Below are 21,868 nucleotides of genomic sequence, written 5' to 3' on the forward strand. Positions count from 1 at the left end.
GAGGTAGCAGATACTGTCTAGAATCAAATCAAAATGAATCTAACCTTTAAAACCAAAACTATTGAGGTGAAGAAAGATAAACATTTATCTGACTTTCAACAATTTCTTCTTTTCTGCTCTAAGTTTCTCTTTCTTCTGTTAAATATTAGTAAAATACTTAAAATAGTATTCATACAGTTCTGGAAAATGTAACCATTGAGGGAAATTGGGTAATGGTACATGGGTCTTCCTGTACTATTTCTTATAGATGCATATAAATTTATAATCATATCAATAAGAATTTCAATAAAAATAGTATTTATAGAATAATTCCATATTTGTAAGAACTTTCTCTCTCTCTTGCTATACATACACACACACACACACACACACACACACACACTCACCAAATATTTATGCTAGGTTTTTTATTTTCTCTTGATGCTGTAGTTTTAACTGATTACCTAAAACTTCTTTATATTTTTATATATTTATTGGGTTTTTAAATAAGTAAGGGGCACTTTTACAAATAAGCTAATATTCATATTCATTATCCTTTCAAAAGAATTAAGAAGCAGAGATAATCAAAATACGTTTCAAAGCAAAGGGTTCCAACCACTGGCATCTGAGAAATGTAATAGAGTGAGTGAAGCAGGCAAAGATAAGTGGGAGCATGTGAATAACTGTGTTGCCACAACTGGTAAAACCTGAGTGATAATGAGAGCTCAGGCCTTATAAGTCGAGGCTTCAAACAGAAAATGCAATATTCTCTTGCAAGAACAAGTTTCCGTGTTCTAGAACTGCATGTGTTGCTTAGAAAACAATGGCATGACCAAATCCACCCAACCCATAACTGCCACTATCAAAAACGCCTCTATGAAACACATGATTTACCCCCAGGGTATTAGTCACATTCTCCTGATGAATGAATAACTGAATTTCAAGAAACAGCCAAGAGATGAACGTGAGAACTTTGCTTCGGTGGTGTTATCCTAAAAGAAGGACTGTGCCACACGACATCATCGAGATGATTTTAGGAACAAATGAGATATTAATGCAAATTTTACCATTTTTCCCCCAAGTCCCCTTTTTGCTTCTGCCCCTAACCCAGTAAGGGAACTATAAAAAAAAAGTTTTCTCTAGAAAAAAATTAAAAACCCTTCTCTCAAAAAAAACACCCTTTCATGTTGTGTCTCTTTTTTTTTTTCACAGCTAAGTAATAAGTAGTTAAGTGCACTATTAATTGTGTCTATTACATATATGAAGCCAGCTGAGGGCTTTCTATTCCAGATCTCAACCAAACTCTTCAAGTCAAGATAGAAAGTTGACCCTCGGACAACCTGGGTGTGAACTGCATGGGTCCACTTATACGCAAGTTGTTTTCCAGAAATACGGGACAGTACTGTAAATGTATTTTCTCTTCCTTATTATTTTCTTTTTTTTTTTAATGTCTGTTTATTTTTGAGAGAGAGTGATACAGAGCGTGAGTGGGGGAGGGGCAGAGAGAGGGAGACACAGAATCCGAAGCAGGCTCCAGGCTCCGAGCTGTCAGCACAGAGCTCAACGCAGGGCTCGAACTCACCAGCTGCGACATCAGGACCTGAACTGAAGTTGGATGCTCAACCGACTAAGCCACCCAGGCGCCCCTCTTCCTTATTATTTTCTTAATAACATTTTATTTTTCCTAGGTACTTTGTTATAAAAATATATGTATATATAAATAAATATATGATACATACAACATGCAAAATGTATTAAATGACTATGTTCTCAGTAAGGCTTTTGGTCAGTGGTGGGCTCTTAGTTCAGTTTTGGGGGAGTTAAAAGCTATACTTGGATTTTCAACTGCACAGGGGGTTGGCACCCCTAAGCCCATGTTGTTCAAGAATCAACTATATATTTGTTGAGATCTTACTGCATGCAAAGTCCTGGACCCCACACTGGAGATACAAAGATGATTAAGATTCACAAAATATATTGTATATAAGTACCATTAAGTGAGGGGTGATAACTTACACTGTGTCAGGTCCTGTGCTTCATGCGTTTTTAGGCATAGGCTTCACAACTCTATGGGGTAGGTATTATTAGCGCTCCCATTTCATAAACAAGGATTACCTGGATCTAAGAGAGGTTCAATAACTTGCCCAGAGTCACAAAACTAGTACATGGCAGAACTGGTACACAGAAGGATGAGGACTCGAACCCAGGTCTATGTGACTCTGAAGCAGGAACAAAGGGCTGTATGACCACAGAGGACAGACGATGTAAACATGTGCTTGGGGCTTTGGGGAAAGGTGCCTCAGAAGTGCTGAACTGACTTTTGGAGATATGGTTTTGAAGTATATTTTCAAGGAGAGAATGAAGCGGGGGGACTTCAAGGAGAGAACACTGCATGAGCCCAAATGGAGAGGAACAAAAATGCATGGCAGGGTCAGCAACCAGAAAGTGCCCTGATGGCCAGGGGAAGGGTACCAGGGAAGGGATGGATATGGTGGTCATCACAGGCCCATCTACCATCATCAGTGATATGATGGGAGCCTTTGAGGGTTTGCCATTTCAGATCTCGGCAAAATCAAGGACTGAAAAATAACATAATGCTTAATGAAGTCTTGGAGCGTGGTATACCTTCAAGTAGTAATTACCAGAGAAATGGGACAAAGTCTTTTTTAAATTAATGCAGTTTTGTTGGCCCCTGCTGATAACTTGCTTACCAATAACAAAGGCAAATCCTTAAACTCATCGCAGAGATGAGGGACACTTTTCAAAGAAATGAAAAGATCACGATGTTGATTATCAACTCATGTCAAGCAGTCACTAATAGGGTTGCTACAGGACTATATCCCAAATATTTCAAAGATACCGTAAATTAGATTGCCATTTCAAACTTAGTTATTTCTATACTCTTCCCTCTTAATTAAAACAAAGAAGTCTGGGGAAACACAAGCAAAGATTTACTGACCCTTGAATCCACTACTCAGTAATGTAAACTCCAACTGCAGTACCTCAGAGAAGTTGGGTTATACTGGAAATGCCCATTATGAGTAAATAATACAAAGCAGCCCAAAAAGTCTGACAGAAACTCTTTGTACCATCAGTTTTGTGGATTTCTACTACTAGAGAGGAAAACAGAAACTAGTAAGAGTACTGGTCTGAAAATCATGGGCTTTGAACGACAGCCCAGCACTGACCATGAACTGGCTATTGAATTGGCAGGATTCCATTTTTCTGGCCTTTAGTTTTCTGGCCTCTCAAATAAGGAACCAGAAGAAAAGTTCCCTTCTAGCAATAACAGCCTATGCTTGTAAGATTATTCTCTGGAGAAAAAAAAAAAGACAGCATAATACAGAGAAGGACTGAAGTAGGTATTAGGACAAATAGGTTCTGGCCCCAGCTTTTCTGCATGACAGGATATATAATGAACCGGAACAAGTCTTTTTTTTCCCCCCTTGGCTGATGGTTTTACCCTTTCCTTGATTTTTTTTTTTTTTTCTCTGTACAGCATTTGACTCTGTTTGAAGCATCAACGTAACTAACTCCTAGGAATTATTTATAGCTTCTTAGTACGTTTTAACAACTTCTTCTTCCTGTTTATTTGAATTCCTTTATTTATTGCAACTTAAAAGCTGAGATACTCATAACGGTCTTCCTAAGGGATACTTATTCAATAGCCTATTCCGTATAAAATTCCTTCAAGAGACTATGCTTTAAAAGGTATTTAGCTCTTACTTGGGAACTTTTGGGCAAGAGGAAGTAGTAAAGAAAAACATAAGAAAATATTTCAGGCCGGGAAAGGTAAGTTATCATTTCTTTTCTAAATTTCCTGGCCCTAGATGGGCCCTTAGCTTAATATTCCCTGGGCTTAACTTGTCATTTTCTAAGTTTCCTATCTTGGACAGACACTGCCACCAGGTCATGCCTTAATGAGAACTCTCCTCTTATATTTCATATGGACAATTCCTTTACCCTCTCATTTTGGCCAAGATAAAACTAGAATTTGCCAAGATAAAATTTACTTAGAATATAAGCAGTCACACACACCAAACAATTAAAACATCCCACAAATCATAGAAATAAATATGTATGGATACATTTGTCATCTCCAAATAGCCAAACACTAGCCACACACTGTCTTGATCATTAAACATGATGGGGACGGACTTCCTCCACTTCCAAAAAATGTAATAAAGTTAGGAAGAAATACTAGGGACAAGCAAAATGCATCCAAAATTGCAGTCTGTCTTGGTGTATCCATAGTTTACCTTTTACTACCAACAATTAAAGGACGGTGCACAGCAGGACACAGGCGGCATGGGGGGGGGGGTCATCCCCAGTGTGGGCTGTCAAGAACACTGGTTATGTCTTGCCTAACTGTCAATGCTCTCTGTGGTCTGCTCTCCAGGGAGATCTACAACCATACTTCTGAGTTTTCTCATTACAACTTTGATTAAATGCTTGCCTTTCTGTGAGCATATCTCCCTGCATTCATGATTTTGCTCTGCCGTTCTTTCTAGAAATCACGTTCAGAGGGTGGTAACTCTATTTTCACACATGATTAAGTCCTGTTTATCGCACCCCTGATTCAAAGGCCACCTCCTGGATAAGCCCTCCTGTCCCTATTACCATAAACATTCTCTGCTTCTCTCATAGGACATTGTTTGTATTCCTTTCATGGGATTAAAACTTCTTACTTTGTATAATGGTTATTTACATGCTTTCCTTATCCCTTTTATTAAAAAGTGAGCTCCCAAGTGCACAGACTATATATTTGAGCCGTCAGACCCCGTGTAACACGCGATCTAGAGCTTTACACAATGGCCTCGATAAATATTGAGACAACACTGGTATTATCTCAATCAATGATTTCCATGGTAGCAAGGATTATATCACAATTGGTAGTGGGTTGAATGGGGGCGTAAGAAATTTAGTCATGCTATGGACTAAAAACAGAAAGTAGGAGAGAAGAGTATGTCAAGATAATTCCTAGATTTCTGGTTGGCGTAAGGAATTGAGTAGTGGTACCATCAATAAGAAAGTGACCAAAGAACTAATTTTGGGTGGGACAGCATAAGTTCAATTTTGGACATGTTCAGTTTGAAGTATCTTTGAAATGTTCATGTGAAGATGGGAATCAAAAGAATGGTTATTCTAAGAGCAGCCAGGATAAGCATTGTAAAAGTCCCACATATTAAGGGAAATGAGTAAATGTTCCAAAGGGTGAATAATTTTCACAATGGCATAGTTATAGCCATTACAGAAAAATTATCCTGCCCAGAAAATAGAGAGTAAAATGGAATCATGCATTGTATCACACTGAAAAAGCCCTATTATTACCTCCTACTGATTTTTCTTTCTCTTTCTCTCTCTTTTTTTTTTTTTTTTGTGAAATCAAAATCCCATTCAAGTGAATTTACATGACATAAAGTCTTATACATAAATAACGAATTGACAGCTTGAACCAGGCTTTTAGAACTGAATGATTAGGTAAGTTTTTAGTTTTTGTTTCATTTGTTAATCCTTTGAGATAAGTCTCAAAGTTACCTTATATCCTGGTTTGAAAACCATATATGCTGGGACAAGTGAGGAGATTGTAAGAACGCCACAAAAACGGCCAGTGTTTTTGACCTAAGTAATAACTATGTTTGAGTTACTAAACTCTCACAAATATTCCTTTTTGCTTCTATAAAATTATATGCAAAACAATTTATACACATTAATCACCACTAGCATATTGAGGGTATCAAGTAAAATATTAAAGTTATTTTGCTTTGTATATACAGCAGAAGAAATTTTTAAGAGTAACATGTTAATAATATAGCCACCACAAAATGATATTATAATTTGGGATTTATCATTCAAGGAGGTGCTGGGCTAGGTTTTTCCTTTATTTGCAAGGAATGCAAATTATACCGTAGATAATATTTTTAGGTAAATGTTCAAGATGTATAAAAGAAAGAATTATAGAAACTTATTTCCATATTGCACATAATGGATATTCATTCAACACTTTTATACTAGTTCCAAAGTGTGAGATGTACTCAGGCTCAAAATACCCTTCCTCTGTAGGAAGAAAGTCCAAGATGGTTGCAAGAAAGGATTCTGCCTCGTACACAGAAGCTGGAAGTGAGGGAGAAGCAAGTGTTTCTCACCGCATTCTTTCACCAACAACATGGACCTGTGACCTAAGCATGGGGAACCAGATGGTCTTGTAAGGAATTAGAATCTTGAGCGAGTGAGCTCAAGGTCAGTTTACAAATATTTTGAGGCAGTTGTGGCATTCAAGAAACCAGTGTTGCTGCAGGACATGTTGGGGTAGGGAGGGTGGGTATCAGAGGTGGCCTCTGAGCAGGCAGTTCTTGAGGGAGGCTATTTGAGGTTTCCTTTGCTTCAGCCTAAGTCTGGCTCTGCCTTCCCCTCAATTCTCTGAGCCATCCAGTATTTTTCACTCAATTGCTTTTCTTCTTAAATTGGCTTGTTTTTAGTCAAGAATGCTGAATAGTACATTTCAATTACAAATGACTTTCATCTATTCCCATTAAATCAGGCAATTGAGTACTTTGAAATTCTGCATTCAAAAGTAAAACTTTCCTTTTAAAATACCTTATAAGTTAAAGTTCTCACTGATTCAGCCTGCACTTAACACTGTTCATTTAAGTCTTGTGAAAAATGTGTTCCCTTGGTTTGGAACAGGTCACAGAAGCAGTGGCTGCAGGCATGCACACCCTGACTCCTCAGAACAGTTGAGTAAGTTATGAGAGTGCCTTGACTTAACATAGAAAGTCCTTGTATCCATTCCACAGTGCCTCCAACAATGTCCCCTCACTATTATCAGGAAACTAAAGGACTTAGTTTGTGTTCAATTTATTGTAGGACAGTCTTCTTTAAACCTGAATTGTGATTTTTAAAAAAATTATCCAGCCAAATACATATATCAGTCCAATTCCAAAGTGAATATCATGCACAAAAAATGTCAGCTTTGAGTTAGCTATGTTGATTTGGTACAGCCAGATTTTGGATCAATTTTACCAATGTTGGGACTCTACCAAACGGTACCAAATCAAATAATTTTGCATGATCTTAAAAGCTACTTTTTCCCAAGGTGTTGCCAGTGGCGTACCACAGCCTACCATCCCCCTTCTCCCCTCCCCCTCCTTCTCCCCCCCTCCTCCCCTTCCCCCTCCATCCTTCTTCTTTTTTTTTTTTTTTTGCCTCACTACATCTCACACTTTGGAACTAGTATAAAAGTGTTGAGAGCAGGAAAATATTCCCTCTACCTATGACATGGAACTAAAATCTGTGGTCAAAAAGGTGTTGTGCATTAATGATTCAAATGCCACACCTGCCCCCTCCAAACGTACACTTGTGAAAGATAAAATCTTTTTAAAAAGATTTTTAAGTAGAATTAAAAAGACAAAGACATTCTTTAAAACAAGGTGAGCATTACAGTGGACCTAACAGGTCAGATATGCCCTGGGTGAGAGGACAGAAACTATAGGCTGAAATGAAGCCACTTGCAGTGAAGGCCCTTATCTAGGCCCTTATCTCTCTAGGCTCTAGAGAGAATGCAACTGAATGTGGGGAGGGGGTGTCTCTTACCTGGAAGAAAACACTGAAAAAATTCTGCATCTTCTTCCTTTTATGGAGCCAAGTGCCTGAGATGCCATGGGGTCTACTTCCTACTGGCTCTTTGGCCAGATCTGCAATATTCTCAAAGTCCTATCAGGCAGAAAGGCTTCAGAAGCCAGAATATAGCAAGGCAAAACCTCCAAAATAGGAGTAAAGAATGCAGAAGGAAAGAAAAAGCAGAGCAAAATCTCTCCCATTCAAGGTGAGAGAGCAAACCAAAATTCTAAACCACAGAAGAAACCAAATATTAAGGAAACAAATGACCTCAATAATCAGGACAATTCACCCTTACTGAAATGCAAATCAAAAAAAGACTGTTACACAGTCTAGACTGTTACAGAGAAAAAGGACTGCATTCACAAAAAAGAAAAATATATTAGCTAGATATGAACAGCCAGATATAAAAAGTCAGATATGAATAAAGAATAAATGTTTATAAAAGATGAGAAATTCTAGAAATGAAAAACACAGCAGTTGATAGAAATATCAGCATGAAAAATAAGTATATAGGATAACTCTAGACTAGTCCTAGTTTAAGAATTAGTGAATTGAAAAACAACTTTGAAGAAATTATCCAAAATACAGGAGGAGTGAATAAATGAATGACAAACATAAAATAGAAAATATAAGACACATAAGGTATATTAGGACATTGCAATATTTATCTCTTAGAAGTAGAAAATAAAAAGCATAAGAGAGGATCAATATTTAAAGGAATAATGACTGAAAATTTTCTACAACTGAGTAAGACAGGAGTTTTCATATTCAAAACATATTCTGAATTCTTAACAGGATAAATAAGAATTAGCTTTGTGACTCAGAAGTGTTGAGCCTAAAGCAGTGCCCAATATACAGTTGTTTTCAATAATTTTTTCTTTATTTTGATCTCTGGAACTTAGAGCAACGTGCTTAGAATCGAAACATTGTGTAGTTCAACCATTCCTATGATGCTTGGATGTTGGGAGACAATCCTCGATGGGTCTCTCACATTTCTGGATGTCCTATATTAGCTTTTTTCCCAGACTATATTTCCAAGGATGCTTGTATTATAAACAGTCTTGGAAGTTAGAGATAATGTCTCTCTACAGGACAGAAGGAGGTTGGGTTTGTTGAACAGGATAGTAAAGATAATGACTGCTCCAGGACAAAGTTTGGGCAGGTTTGTTAGCCCTCTTCAAGGAGTGGTGTTTCCCAAGCTCAAGATTCCCAAACTGTGAGGCAAACCCACTGTATATACCTACCCATCCATCAGCCCTAGGACTTATGGGGCAAGGACAATGAACATGAATGTAAAACTCATGTTGCTGGCTTAACAAGAGTAGTCAAGTCCTTTGTCTCTGATCTAGGAGTCTCATATCTCCTGCCAATATGCACGAAACTGGAAGGTTAACTTATTAGCTTGCAAATAAGGTAAAACCTCAAATTCTCTATAGTTCTTGACATAGTTCTTGAGCACCTTACACAATGTTGGTACACTTCAATTTCTGTTCATTTTGTTTCTTATTTGTCTGCTTGCTCTGGGAAGAAGGGGTTGTGGCCAACTATGGAACTGGATTCAACAAAGAAGAAGTGATAGACATGTATGAGCCCATGGCCACCTCCTCACCATAAACTACATGCTTGCATCCTTCTTTTCTGCAGTTCATTCCACTCACAACATAATGTTTCTTCATTACAGATATATGAGTTCTCTCTCTCCAGCAAGGCTGTAAACTCATACAGGCAAGGACTACTACCTCCAGAGAGGTCTACCATCATTACTCCATTTACTCATGTGAATAAAGCCTGGGCTTTGGGATCAGGATTTGAATCCCTGCTAAGCCATTCATTACCTGTGCAGCCTTGTGCAAGTTAATTAGCCTCTGCTAACTTTCTCAGCTGTGAAAATGGGGCATGGGGTGTTCTAGAACATTTCACTCAGGGCTGTTGTAAATCACATGAGAGAATATAAAGTCCTAATACAATGTCCCCTTTTAAGTCATGTACTATTTTCTACTCACTTCTCTCAACTTATCCCTAAATAGTGATACATTCCTGAGATGAAACTAATAAAATTTTCAAGAATAAACTGAAATTACAAAAGGCTCCTCTTTGACTTAGCACTGTCTCTAGGAATTTATCTTTAGGAAACAACGGATTCATGTACAACTCTGTTCATTACAGTGTTACTTATTAGAATTAAAAACAATTACTAACAACCTAAATGTCTAATAGGGGATTATTTAAATCAATCACTGAATAGTCATGCAAGGTAACGTTCTGCAGCAATTAAAAAAAAATCTGTCATAGAATTACATAGATTTAATGACATGGATATTCACTCTTCAGTGAAAACAAGCATGTTCCAATATGTATATCAGTGGAAGAGGATAAAGAGTCCAGAAATAAACCCACTCTTACATGGTCAACTAATCTAGAACAAAGGAGGCAAGAATATACAATGGGGAAAAGATAGTTTCTTCAATGGTGCTAGGAAAAGCTGGACAGCTACATGTAAAAGAATGAAACTGGACCACTCTCTCACACCATACACAAAAATAAACTCAAGATGAATTAAAGACCTATATGTGAGATCTGAAACCATAAAACTAAAAGATAACATAGGCAGTAGACTCTTGGACATTGGCCTTAGCAACATATTTATGGATATGTTTCCTCAGGCAAGGAAAACAAAAGCAGAAATAAACTATGTGGACTACTTCAAAATAAAGAGCTTCTGCTCAGCAAAGGAAACCATCAACAAAATAAAAAGGCAACTTACTGAATGGGAGAAAATCCACACAAATGACCTATCCAATAAGAGGTTAATATGCAAAATACATAAAGAACTTCTACAACCCAGCACCAACAAATAATCTGATGAAAAATGGGAAGAAGGCCTGAATAGACATTTCCCCAAAGATATACATATGGCCAACAGACATATGAAAAGATGGTCAAGATCCCTTATCATCAGGGAAATGCAAATCAAAATGACAATGAGGTATCACCTCACACCTGTCAGAATGGCTAGTATAAAAAGATAAATAATTAAGTATTGATGAGGATGTCAAAAAAAGGGAGTGCTCGTGCACTGTTGGCGGGAATGTAAATTGGTGCAGCCACCATGGAAAACAGTATGGAGATTCCTCAAAAAATTTAAAATGGCTATACTATACAATCCAGTAACTCCACTACTAGGTATTTACCCAAAGAAAATGAAAACACTAATTTGAAAAGATGTATGCACCCCTGTGTTCACTGCAGCATTATTTATAATAGGTAAGGTAAGATATGGAAGCAACCCAATATATATATATATATCTCCCCATACACATGGAATATTACTCAGCTATAAAAAAGAATGAGAGGGGTGCCTGGGTGGCTCAGTCGGTTGGGCGGCCGACTTCAGCTCAGGTCATGATCTCGCGGTCCGTGAGTTCGAGCCCTGCATCGGGCTCTGTGCTGACAGCTCAGAGCCTGGAGCCTGTTTCAGATTCTGTGTCTCCCTCTCTCTGACCCTCCCTCGTTCATGCTCTGTCTCTCTCTGTCTCAAAAAAATAAAAAAATAAAAAAATAAAAAAAGAATGAGAGCTTGCCATTTGCAACAACCTGGATAAGCCTAGAGGTATGATGCTAACTAAAACAAGTCCAGGGATGCCTGGGTGGCTCAGTTGGTTAGGCGTCCAACTCTTGATTTCAGCTCAGGTCATGATCTCACAGTTCACGAGATTGACCTCCACGTGGGGCTCTGCACTGATAGTGTGGAGCCTGCCTTAGATTCTCTCTCCCTCTTTCTTTGCCTCTCCCTCACCTGAGTGCACACACATGCTCTCTCCGTCTCTCTCAAAATAAATTCCACAAAAAAAAACCTCCAACAGAGACAAATCCATATCATTTCACCTATTATGTGTAATCTAAAAAATAAAACAAAGAAAGAAACAAACAAAAACAGACTCATAAATACAGAGAACAAACTGGTGGTTGCCAGAGGGAAGAGAGTATGGGGGGGGGGACGGGCGGGAGAGGGAGGTGGGGTTGGGGGGAGGGAAGTGGGGAATGGGCAAAATAGGCGATGGGGCTTAAAAAGAAAAAAAAAGCTGGCTACAGAACACATATAAATACTATTCCAATTTCCTTAAATGTATATCCATCATAAGATACTAAAAGGTTACAGATTAAAATGTTTTACTGATTGATTTTGTTATATACTTCCCTGTATCTTTTATATCTATCTATATCTATATCCCTGAAATAAACATACATACGATCTATAATAAGTAAAAAACACATTTGATATTATAAAAACTATACATAGTATCTTATTAGAAACCCAAATAGGAAGTAGGAAAATATTTAAAATGATTTTTGAGTATAGTTCAGCCTGAAAAAAATGATCCATGAAATAAGACTATCAGAATGTCTTGGAAGGCTTATGTTCCTTTTTAATCTCAAATCTAAGATACCTTACTTTACAGAAGAGCAGAAAACACAAGAAGAGACATGCCAATACTAATCACCTACTGAAGTTTATATTCTTTATTCTGATAAAGTTGTTTAGAAAATGCTGCCAGCAATTACCAATACTGGGATGCAACTCAACATGTGAATTCACCTTTCATGTAAGTACCCCCTTATCTCCCAACCACAAGGAACGAATTTAAATGAGTTCTTTTCTCACCTTAACACCTATTGCATTATAAAATTGTTCAGAGTCTTTAGAAGATGTTTGGAATGAAGATATTACTTGATTACCTGGCTTTTTCTGTGCCTCCCATGCCTTGATGAATATCAATGAATTCCATCAGCTGCTTCTGCAACATCACATCTTGGCCCTCAATTTGAGTAATGAATTTATGCTGTAAAAGATCTGACACTGTTGGACGCTTTTCATAATCTTTAGTCAAGCACCTGCACTAGCAAAAAAACAAAAACAAAAACAAAAAAAACCATGCAATTATTAGATAAGTTCGAGTTTTGGCATTATTATTCATCTTGCTAAGGACTATCATAACACAAGAGGATGAGGCTCCTCTCAAATGTTCATCCTGCAAAGCAGACCTCAAAAAAAAAAGTCAAACTGCAATATGAAGAATGCATGTTTACAAAAGTGCACACATCTGTGAGTGATGAGACTACAGTGATACCAACTTCCGACTAAACACTCCTCCCTAGTGCTCCAGCAAGCACGCTGGCATAGAGGTCATTAAATGTGGTCTCTGCTGCAAAGTCTCCTTTACAAGCCAGGAGCTAAAGAAGGAAGCACTGAAGTCATTACAGTTTGAATGGTTATCTAAAATTAAAACAAACTTTTCCTTTTCCCTTCCACAATGCTTTTAAAGGCTTCTCAATTGATCTATTTCTTTCTATGTAATCAAGCTGCTAACCTACTTGAGAAGGCTAATGTGTTGAAGATATTTAAATTCCACACCAGTAGATGTTTTTGGAGAGCTGTATATGAAGCAGATTTACTAAGGCACACTGCACCTCTTGGTAGGTTCAATGGGATCATAGCATGAGAAAGGATAAAGGTAGTGAGAACACCTGAAATAGCATCACGAAAGGGACATTTGAACAAAGGGGACATCTAATCAGCCATGACAGGTGTCTTCAAATATTTGAAAGTGGGATTAGACCAGTTTTCAGTGGTCAAAAGTGACACAGAACCTGGGATCGATTCATGGAATTAAGGGAGAAACAGGGGCACCTGGGTGGTTCAGTTGGTTAAGCGTCTGACTTTGGCTCAGGTCATGAGCTTACGTTTGTGAGTTCAAATCCCGCATGAGGCTCTCTGCTGTGAGCACAGAGCCTCGTTCAGATCCTCTGTCCTGTTCTCTTTCTGCCCCACCCCCACTCACACGTGTATGCTCGCGCTCTCTTTCTCTCAAAAATAAATAAAACATTTAAAAAAATTAAAAGAGAAACAGATTTCAGGTCAGTATAAGGAAGAACTTTCCAACAGGAAGGCTTCTCAGACAGAATGGGCTGCACTGGGAAGTATGATTACCTTTATTGGACATGGTTACATACTGATGGATGGCCACTCAGTGCACATGTTCAAGAAGGATTTATACTCTGTGTGTGGTTTGGGCTGTATACATTTCCAGTACCCTTCCAACCATGAGATTCAGAGGAGCAAGACAACTGGTCAGAGTTGGGCTGACACTTGGGATATAGGAAAAGAAAGAAGAAGAAGAAGACACCCATGCCTTGACTTGGGCAGTGGTGTTTCTAATCTGTACTATTACTCCTCCTGGTATGATAATTTAGCAATTTATTTTCCTGGGCTTAAGCAATAACATATTTCCCAAGGATGTTAAAATACTCTAAGGAATAAGGATGATGATGTCTGAAATTAAGAACAAGTGCTCTTAGTTTTCATTTATTTTCATTTCTGTTTCATTAACAGAATGCATCAATTTCTGACATCTGTAGCACTTGTTCAATGTATTGAGTAGAATCACATATGAAATTATTTTATTCAAGTACAACTGTATCAAATAGCTGATGTGAGGGGCGCCTGGGTGATTCAGTCAGCTAAGTGTCCAACTTCTGATTTCGGCTCAGGTCATGATTCCAGGGTCGTGGGATAGAGCCCCGTATTGGTCTCCTCCCTGAGTGTGGAGCCTGCTTAAGAATCTCCCCCTCTGTGCCTCTTCCCAGCTTATACACTCTCTCTCTTTTTTTTTAATATTAAAAAAATTTCCAAATAGCTGATGTGTACCAGGCACTCTGCTGGACACTGGCATTACAATGACAAATACGGCATATTCAGTGCCCTGCAGTTACTTACTGTCTAGCTGGGAAGAGAGGCATCTAAAGAGGCAGTTAAATAAAAGTGGCAATGTTCCTAGGGGAAGAAGAAAAAAATACAGTGATAGCACACAGGACAGAATACTAACTAGCTGCCTAGAGGAAATCAGGAAATGTTACTCAGAGGTGAAATTGTGTGAAACATGTCAAAATCAACAAGTTCATTCAAGGAGCTATGCGAAAGGACTGCAGACATGGGGAACCCTTCAATGTTACCAGCGATTCTCCCAAGAGATGTGTTTATTAAATATTCTGTAGTGGGGGCGCCTGGGTGGCGCAGTCGGTTAAGCGTCTGACTTCAGCCAGGTCACGATCTCGCGGTCCCGTGAGTTCGAGCCCCGCGTCAGGCTCTGGGCTGATGGCTCAGAGCCTGGAGCCTGTTTCCGATTCTGTGTTTCCCTCTCTCTCTGCCCCTCCCCCATTCATGCTCTGTCTCTCTCTGTCCCCCAAAAAATAAATAAACGTTGAAAAAAAAAATTTTTTTAAATAATAAAAAAAAAATAAATAAATATTCTGTCGTGTATGGTGCATACTCAATAATAAGGGCTTATGTGAAATTTGGGGAACAAAATGGACTATCAATCCTTGGATTTTCCACAACCCTTAAATCTAAGCCTCTTGTCTTTACAGGAACGAGCAGATATTCTTGGTAGAAAAACCAATGATTGTAGAATGTGTGAGTATGACTGGTTCCTCTACTTTCTTTGCCGTTTCCACATTTTCTGAGTGTTGTCTGACACACCTAATTTTTTCTTTTCAAATTTTTATTTAAATTCTAGTTAGTTAACATACAGTGCAATATGGGTTTCAGGAGTAGAGTTCAGTGATTCATCACTTACATACAACACCCAGGGCTCATCATAAGTGCCCTCCTTAATACCCATCACCCATCTAGCCCGTGCCCTGCCCACCTCCCTCTGTCAACCCTGTTTGTTCTCTATCTTTAAGAGTCTTCATGGTTTGTTTGCCTCTTTCTTTTTTTCTCCCCCGGCATATGTTCATCTGTTTTGTTTCTTCGATTCCATATATGAGTGAATTTAAGATTTGTCTTTCTCTGACTTATTTTTCTTAGCATAATACACTCTAGCTCCATCCATGTTGTTGCAAATGGCAAGATTTCATTTTCATGGCTGAGTAATATTTGTTGTATGTGTATATATATGCGCACGCGTGCGCACACACACACACACACACACCACATTTTCTTTATCCATTCATCAGTCGCTGGACACTTGGGCTCCCTCCACAGTTTGGCTATTATTATTGATGATGTAACACACCTACTCTTAATGTCTTCTCTCCTCCAATTACAAACTGCGTCATCCCTTACCTTATTATTACTACTGTTACTACTACTACTACTACTACTACTATTATTATTATTATTATTAATTTATGGTGAAAAAATAGTAAGACTGTGAAAACAGGTTTGTAGGGCAGATATTTAGAAATCATTCACTCATATCTTCAAGTCAACTGTCCAAAGGTGCTGCACTTGTGCTAAATATTTGTCAAATTAAAGATGTTCACTGAGGGGCACTGGGTGGCTCAGTCAGTTAAGCGTCCAGCTTCGGCTCAGGTCATGATCTTGCAGTTCATGAGTTCGAGTCCCGCATCGGGCTCTGTGCTGACTGTTCAGAGCCTGGAGCCTGCCTCACATTCTGCGTCTCCCTCTCTCTCTGCCCCTCCCCCACTCACACTCTGTCTCTCTCTGTGTCAAAGATAAACAAACATTTAAAAAACTGTTAACTGAATTTCCAAATAATGTTCGCTAAATTTCAAATACATAAGCATTTTACCTGTACAATTATCTGATTCATTGATTGCAATGAAAATTCCCCGATGGTAACAAGAATGAGAGGTGCAGATAAATGAAAGGTTAAAAAGCCGATTGAATAGATGATGGTTGGGTTGAGTGTGTGGAAGATGCTAAGGGCACAGCTTGCAAAAGGCAGGTGGACAGAAGGATGTGTAAACGAACAATGCAACTTCAGGAGCATAGCTATGGTTAAGCAAAGAAACGTGACCCTAAGACCATTATTAGAGCAATAATGAATTCACTGAACATTCAGAAGAAACGTTTTTGGTTTTGAAGAAAATAATAGAAACTACTGGGCTATTCAATAGATAAGACATAAGGAGGAGATTCAGAAGCATGGGGGAATGGTTGTAAAAGGCACATTTCAAAGTTCTAGCAAGATGGTATCTTTCTCTCTCTCATTTTTTTTAAGACTCTATTGTTGGGGCACCTGGGTGGCTCAGTGGGTTAAGCATCCAACTTCCACTCAGGTCATGATCATACAGTCCCATTGAGTTCGAGCCCCCACATTGGGCACTGCGCTGACAGCTCAGCCTGGAGCCTGGTTTTATCCTGTGTCTCCCTCTCTCTCTGCCCCTCCCCCACTCACACTCTCTCTTTCTCAAAAAAAAATAAATGTTGAAAACAATTTTTAAAGAAAGACTCTGTTGTTACTCACTTGCTAATGAAGTCATTGAATTCTGCTGACCATATCTCAGGCTGCCTTAGATGGGGGGGTGGATTCCTAGAAAAATAAGAATCAAGGTTGGATAGTGCACGTTGGTCAGTCAGTGCACAATCAGAGCTGGACAGACTAATGCGTTACTGCAGTCAGAGGTTCTGCCAGGCATCATCAAGCAGGGCCACAATTTTCCAATTCAAAGATAGATAATTAGTTATTAATCATTCTTTATATAAAATGACAGCTTGTTTCTCTGAATGCACTTAATAGATGACCCAATTTTTCTGATAAATTTTTTTCTTTTAAGGAGTCTTTCTGCTTTTACCTGAGAGCCCTATGGGGAAACATCAATAACTTGGCAGAATAGAAACAATGAATACTAGAGATTTTTTTTTTTTAACTCTGAGTCCTGCAGAAGCCTCTGAGGAATATCCAGGGTACAGAGAGGTAACCTCAAAGGTGTGCTGTTCAGAATATGAGGGAGACTGTGGCAGAGAGGGGCATTAATAGAATGCCTTTAGGAGCTGTTCTGTTGCTTCTGGAAACAAGGTTACGAAAGTAAGGAACTGGAAAATATGATTAGCTATAAAGCTCTGAATGCCACTTAAAAGATTTTGTTATTAGTTTCTCTTATTTTTAGGCCAAACAAATCTTTTTGTTTTTGGCATGTTCAGGAATACAAAGGCACATCACTTGGAAATGAGGCTGATCTAACTCTGTAATCAAGCAGCATTGATCAACCATGATGGCTGAACTTGCTGAAGTACTGCCTTACGCTAATTCTAACAGCTCTTTGTTTTCATTAGTAGAATGGAAACACTTTGTCTTCAGTTCTGCATTACTCCTTAAATAGCTTATAATGAAATTAGTGTACAGTCTGTACAGACTCATTAAAGAAAAGTGCAGCCACTCATCTACCCTAGATCACGCCTAGGGCTCATTGTACAATTCTCAGGGCCATTTGAAGACTGCTGATTTGCACATTAAAAGAAGTAATTCTTTTCTCCAATGGTCTTGCTTTGCTTCTCGTCCTCCTGAAAATTTCCTTTCTAAGAGATTTGTTGGCTTCCTTTGAGTATAACAAAGTTTCGATGATTTGAGAACACTCAGAACAAGGTAGCTTTTCAGATCCCTTTTTTCCCCCCAATTATTTCTACAGTTAGTGTTCTAAGAACTTCATGTCAGAGATATACTCTGACATGGTGGCAGAAGTAAGGAGAAATAAGTAAGAGAATGTAGTTTCCAGAAGCACCTTGCTCACAGGTGCAATAAACACGAATGGTGGTGTCATTCCTCCTCCATCTGGTGTCATTACCAAGAGTAATAACATCCGGCTAACAACCTTGGTAGTTTAAACCATAATTAAAATGGCTCAGGAAGTACAGTGCTTCTTACACACTGAATGACAGTAGGAGTTAGGAAACATAGATTTTTTTTTCTGTTTTCCTCAAATTTAATGAAATGGCTTAGACTTGGCAGAGAGCCGGTTTTCTGTTCTTTTTTTGTAATCTTGTTTCCCCTCTTACCGAATAAGCAGTATATTTTACAAGTAAGTTAGACCTGAGATTTACATTCACATTGTTATGTAAAGGATGATAAGGCATTATAATTCAGAACATGTATATCAGACAGGAAGGTCAAAGATAAAATTAAAAACACACTCGAGGGGCGCCTGGGTGGCGCAGTCGGTTAAGCGTCCGACTTCAGCCAGGTCACGATCTCGCGGTCCGTGAGTTCGAGCCCCGCGTCAGGCTCTGGGCTGATGGCTCGGAGCCTGGAGCCTGTTTCCCATTCTGTGTCTCCCTCTCTCTCTGCCCCTCCCCCGTTCATGCTCTGTCTCTCTCTGTCCCAAAAATAAATAAACATTGAAAAAAAAAATTTTTTAAAAACACACTCGAATTCTTTGGTCTTCTACTAATTTAAATACATGCCAAATGTCCCAAATGGACCCATTTAGACATGAATACGACACATTGGCATTATTTCTTTAGGACTGGAGAACTGCGCCCCAGGGCTTTGCATATATGATTCTACATGCTATAGGCACTAGGGTGACAAAATTTGTTTAATGGAGAGTGGTACCCTACTACCCTGCCCTAGACCCCTTTCATCACAGGCCCTGGGTGTGCACTCCATTAGAATTATGGTACCAGGCACAGTCTTTAAGATAGCCCTCAAAAGGTAACAGATTTGTATTAAAAACAGGCAGTCTTTTCAAATCAGGTTTTGGAAATATCTAGGAACTAACCAAAACATGTATAAAATAGTGTTTAATTAGTAATACGATAAAAAGGGGAAAATTTGTCAATATACACACTGAAGGGGAGGGGTCTACGTAGATAGGAAAGTGCTTCCGTGGCTCCAAAGAGATTATTCTAAAGTTACTGTTCTATGTTAGTATGTTCAAAATATTAAAAAGTTCAAAATCATTACTATTTTATCAGTCAAATCTGTTTATAATTTTATTAGTAACATCATTTTAAACTTCCAAAGAGACGTCTTAGCAAGTAGTAAAAAATTACTGGATTGATAGAGGAAAGCAGAGCGAATCACTGTTGCACTGACTATGGCCCAGGGCCTTCCTGACAAATTTGGGAGTGGATCAAGAGTGAAAGGAACTGCTGTTTTCTGAGATCAAGTCCTCCAAAAAGGAAAACACACTGAGTGTCAAGAGAAAGATCTTACTTAGACCAGGAAAATGAAACCATTGAATAAATACAGTGTCTCAGAATAGGCAGAATGATATTCCAGGCCACTGTGCTCCAAACTTGCTGAAATATGTTGAATATTTCCATGATCAGCACCACCGGCTTGGGGAAGAAAGACAGGCTACAGATACTGTACCCCATGTTCATCCTCTGACCTTGGTATTTTGAAGAGTGCTCTCATAGGATGCAGGTCGGCCAGTGGAGGATCTCCATCCCCTAGCTCGATGGCTGTGATCCCCAGGGACCATGTGTCACACCTGGCATCATAAGTGGTATCCAATTGCTGTTCACATGCAATCACCTAGTAGAAAATAGGGGGGGGGGAAGTGAAGTTTATGACTTTAGCAAGCATTGTAGCAAAAGTAAGCATAAAAGTCCCCAATTTATATTAAAAATTCACGTGACAAATATTCACAGTATTAGTCATAATAGCCCCAAAGGGGAAACAACCCAAATGTCCATCAACTGGTGATGGATAAACAAAATATGGTATATGCATACAATGGAATATTATTCAGCCATCAAAAGCAATGGACTATTGATACATGCTACAACATGGGTAAACACTAAAAGAAAGAAGCCAGACATGAAGGCCACATAGTGTATATTTACATGAAATGTTCACAATAAGCAAATCCATAGTCAAAAAGCAGATTAGTGGTTGCCTAGTGTAGGAGAGCTTGGGAGGAGAGCTTGGGAGTGACTGTTACTGAGTAAAGGATTTCTTCTAGAGGGAAAGAAAATGCTCTAAAACTAGATTCTGATGATGGTTGCACAACTCTGTAAATATACACCTAAAAGTAACCAAATTGTACATGTCAAATAAGCTAATTATATGGTATGTGTATTTGAATTTTATATTAATAAAGCTGTTAAAAATAAAAAACACATTCATATGAATTTTCTGTTCTGTTGTGTATCTTCAACGTCCTTAATATAAAAATGTATTTTGCCCCACCATATTTTTTTCATTATTTTATGGCTACATGTGATCCTGGAATATCTCACCAAAGGCTTGTGTGAATTTATGCCCCAATTTGCCTAAGACATTCTTGGTTTTATGCTTGCTTTCCTAGAGTCATTATAAATATCATCCCCTTTCTCTCTGCAAAGTGTCATGGCTTGTAAAAAGTATATGTTCACCTATCATGGTCACTATTTCCCTTGTGCCCTCCATCCTGACACACACGGATTTCAGTTTGGAAAGGATGGTTTTATGTAACCAACGACTGCTACCTTTGATCTAGACTTTAATTTAAAAATATCAAATCAAGGGGTGCCTGGGTGCCTCAGTCAGTTAAGCGTCTGACTTCAGCTCAGGTCATGATCTTATGGTTCATGGGTTCAAGCCCCACATTGGGCTCTGTGCTGAAAGCTTGGGGCCTGGAGCCTGATTCAGATTCTCCCTCTCTTTCTGCCCTCCCCTGCTCATGCCCTGTCTCTGTCTCTCAAAAATAAACAAACATAAAAAAATTTTTTTTTAAATGTCAAATCAAGAGTTTCACTTTTCAACTTATAATTGACTTGAACAATCTTGCCGTAAAAACACTGAAATAAATTTATGCCATTAATTATGGAGAACATATTAAAACTATTTACCTTACTATTTTCTAATCTAAGAGATTTGTCATTAATGACATAGAGCTGGTATATATGTGATGCCTTCATTAGCTAGATAGCTGGTTATTCAAAATATACTCTTCAACAGTTCTAAATAAATGGACATTTATTGAAATACTGACACTTATTCACAAGTTAGAAAATGCTTATTACAGAAAGACATATAATATGCACAAAATATGGAATATATATGTATTTATATGACAGCTTGAAAAGACGGCAGTGAATCTTTCCCTTTTATGTAATACCCATTGGTTTGTTAAGCAGGAAAGCACTTTCAAACCCCGTTTACTGATAAAAAATAATGACCTACCAGTAAAATGATAGTCTAGGAACTGCATATTTAAGGAGTGTCAATTTTATGATTAACTCATTTAATACTCTGATAATTGAATTTTAGATAGATCAAAATATTTTCTTTTACTTATATGTGAGAGTTGTTCCAAGATCCACTAATCAAAATTGCTTTCTTTACTAGGGTGCCTGGGCGTCTGACTTTGGCTCAGGTCATGACCTTGCAGTTCAGGGGTTAGGGCCCTGCATCAGGCTCTTGCCAACAGCTCAGAGCCTGGAGCCTCCTTCAGATTCCATGTCTCCCTGTCTCTCTGTCCCTCCCCCACTCATGCGCTCTCTCAAAAAAGCACTTTAAAGAAGTTGTTTTTTTTA

At 38.5% G+C, this 21,868-nt stretch overlaps 1 protein-coding gene across 7 annotated transcripts in view; it reads right to left on the reverse strand.

The window, feature by feature from the left end:
* Window positions 1–21,868, reverse strand: part of MYO3A (myosin IIIA) — a 243,192-nt gene that overhangs the window by 157,429 nt on the left and 63,895 nt on the right. For 6 of the 7 annotated variants that reach the window (XM_040451175.1, XM_040451172.1, XM_040451176.1 and 3 more), the window contains exons 7-9: window positions 19,738–19,883; window positions 16,872–16,937; window positions 12,337–12,492 (exon numbers count right to left, since the gene is read on the reverse strand). In XM_040451175.1, coding sequence (XP_040307109.1) covers window positions 12,337–12,492; window positions 16,872–16,937; window positions 19,738–19,883 — 368 coding nt within the window. The remainder of the gene's footprint in view (window positions 1–12,336; window positions 12,493–16,871; window positions 16,938–19,737; window positions 19,884–21,868) is intronic. The other variant, XM_040451173.1, reaches the window with a different exon arrangement.

Source organism: Herpailurus yagouaroundi, unplaced genomic scaffold (genome assembly GCF_014898765.1).
Source record: "Herpailurus yagouaroundi ecotype Mexico unplaced genomic scaffold, PumYag 203, whole genome shotgun sequence".
Taxonomy (NCBI): Eukaryota; Metazoa; Chordata; class Mammalia; order Carnivora; family Felidae; genus Herpailurus; species Herpailurus yagouaroundi.